Below are 2727 nucleotides of genomic sequence, written 5' to 3'. Positions count from 1 at the left end.
GGCTTTTACTCATCTTAGTTCAGAGCTCTGTTTACATTTTCTCCTCTTTGTTGTGTTAGGATATGGTCCAAAGGCCAAGCAGAATAACAAGAGAAGATTCTTTCCTACTTGCCTTGGTCAGAAGAGAATTCAAGTCACAGCCTTTCAGTTCCAGCCTGTTAGACAAACTTCAGAAAGAGCTGGAGACCCTGGACCCCATCTCCTCTGGGTTTCTCCACCAGTCTCAGCTGAGCCGCCTCTTCCTGAGGCACCAAGTCCCTCTGCAGTTACCAACAGTCAAACTCCTTTGTCAAAGATTTTCTAGAAAGAGTTCTCCTGAAATGGTATGACCATCTTGATGTTTTAAACGTGGTTTCCTTTTATGTCTCTGTCTTAACCCAACAAGTTACTATAATTCAGAAGTGAGTTGATTCTTTGACCATAGCCTTTCCTATGAACCCCTAAAGCTCATTCATATTCATAAGTGGAAATTTTCATCAGAAAACACTGGAATAAGCAATAGAGTTAGGGTTCTTAGCTCTGTTCAATATCTCCTTAAAGAGTTTACCTGTCCCAACTCTCACTGTCTGTTTTAAATGTATGAAGACTGAGACAGATTCAAGATGATGGGCTCACTGAGTCCATTCATGAGCTGACTCAATCTACAGGACCCCAGGGTAAAAGTAGAGAGCATGACCAAGATCTCTTATGTGTTGTAACAGTTTCTTAGAGCATAGAGGTGCCTTTGAAATATAACATCACCATTTTACTGATGAGGAAAATAAGGCCCACATTGTCAAAGAAGTAGTTCAGGGAACTAAGAAATTATTGGCAGACCTGGAGTTGAGACCTGAGTTCTCTTAAGTATAAGACCTGGGTGCTTTGGGTATTGCACTTTCCTGTGACCTGCCATAATGGAACTTGATATGTTCAAATACATAGATGATTGATAGATAGACAGATAGATAGATAGATAGATGATAGATAGATAGATAGATAGATAGACAGAAGGATGGATAGATGGATGGACAGACGAATGAGAGAGAGTGTGTGTGTGTTTGTGTAATATGTTGACACGACACTGCATTATTCTTGGCAATGGAAATCTGTGATCATCTTCAGTCTTTCGTACATTGGAAAACAGTCTTGGCGCTTTTCACCTAACCTAATAAATACTTTTTCCTAGAAAAATCTAAATGCATTTACACGTATAAGCATATTCTGCAGATGATAAATATTACCGAGATGTGAGAGTAAGAAAGAGAGGCTAGATTCTAGACTATGCTATACTAGCAATCCTCAGTACTCGGTACTTTAAAATAATCGGTATTTACTTTAATTGATTGATTATCAAATCAGGATCAGATACAAACCACGGTGGCATCTGAAAGCACTTATACAGCTGAGCATGATCTTGAACTTCTGATCCTCTTGCCTCCATCTCTCAGGTGCTATGATTATAGTCATGTATTAACAAGCCAAGTTTTATGTGATGCTGACCCTCAAACCCAGGATTTGTGCCCACTAGACAAGCACCCTACTAACTGAGCTGTAATACCAGTCCCCAGTTGTGGCCCGAATTCCCTCTGGGTCTCCTGTGCTATCAGACAAACCGTATAATATATTTGATGTACATTTATTAACTTACAAAGGAATGAGAAGCCAGTGCCTAGCCCCACACCTCTGGCAGCATGGCTCAGAGCTCACCATATCAGACCGAGCCACTGCTACCATAGTCCTCGCTAACATTTGCTCATGCTTCAGGGGCCAGCAATCTCACCCGTGGTCCACAAGAGTCAGTCCATTCTGTTTTTGAGCTGCTGGCTTCCATCCCAAGATGGCTCCAAGCAGCCCCTTCATAGTTCACGCTCTGAGTCAGGCCCCACCCATTGGAGGAACTAGCCAATCAGGAGACACCAGTAAATGTTCATTTTTTAAAAAACATTTTTATTATGTGTATGTGTGTATTGCCTGCATGTATGTAAGTGTACCCTTGTCATGCAATGCCCACCGGGGACAGAAGAGGCTGTCGGATCCCCTGGAACTGGAGTTACAGACAGTTGTTAGCTACCATGTGGATGCTGGGATCAGACCTGGGTCTTCTGCAAAAACAGTGTTTTTAACTGCTGAGCCATCTCTCCAGCACCCAAATGTTAATTTTTAAATATATATTACATTTCTATGAGTCAGTCCTAGGACTTTCTAGGCACTGTTGTCTGAACTGTGAGCCCTTCCTGATTAAATAGCCACTTGGGAATACTTCTGGACATAATACTGGAGTGGGAAAAAAAGAGCTCCAAGGCTCTCATGCCAGCATTTGGATTCAAACCCTAAAGTTGCACTCTTCCTCTCTGCTCATGGTTTCATAGGTCAGAACAGTCCCTTCCCCAGAGTTTCCTAAACTATTTGTAGCCTTAATGCCCTTTTGCAAACAACTTTTTATGTGATCCAGAATATGGTATATAATAAGTATACAAATCAAACATTTGCTCATAAGTCAGAAAGAAACTTTTTAAAAATATTTTTTTTTCATTACAGCGTTAACATATTCAGTAACGATTTCCAGAACAAGGATATATCTCTTTCAAAAGTGGCTGTAAATTTTTAGGTTCCCAGTTGAATTAATACAATTATACAGTATTGAACTCAGTATAAGCCCTGTAAGACATAAGATTGAATAAGTTTCTAACCTTTAAAAAAGATCTCCATTTCATTTTAAAATATACTTTATCTTACAGAAAGACTCAT

At 40.1% G+C, this 2727-nt stretch overlaps 1 protein-coding gene across 1 annotated transcript in view; it reads left to right on the top strand.

The window, feature by feature from the left end:
* Positions 1-59: 59 nt before the first annotated feature.
* The window catches only part of LOC103752515 (uncharacterized protein C1orf87-like), a gene marked incomplete at its 5' end in the record, with an annotated part of 57185 nt that continues 54517 nt past the window's right edge, over positions 60-2727 (top strand). The window contains one exon of the mRNA XM_008856337.2: positions 60-323. Coding sequence (XP_008854559.2) covers positions 60-323 — 264 coding nt within the window. The remainder of the gene's footprint in view (positions 324-2727) is intronic.

The sequence above is a fragment of the Nannospalax galili genome, unplaced genomic scaffold (assembly GCF_000622305.1).
Source record: "Nannospalax galili isolate Female #2095 unplaced genomic scaffold, S.galili_v1.0 scaffold1088, whole genome shotgun sequence".
Lineage (NCBI taxonomy): Eukaryota > Metazoa > Chordata > Mammalia > Rodentia > Spalacidae > Nannospalax > Nannospalax galili.
Note: the sequence above shows the minus strand (reverse complement) of the source record. Positions and strands in the feature narration are given on the sequence as shown.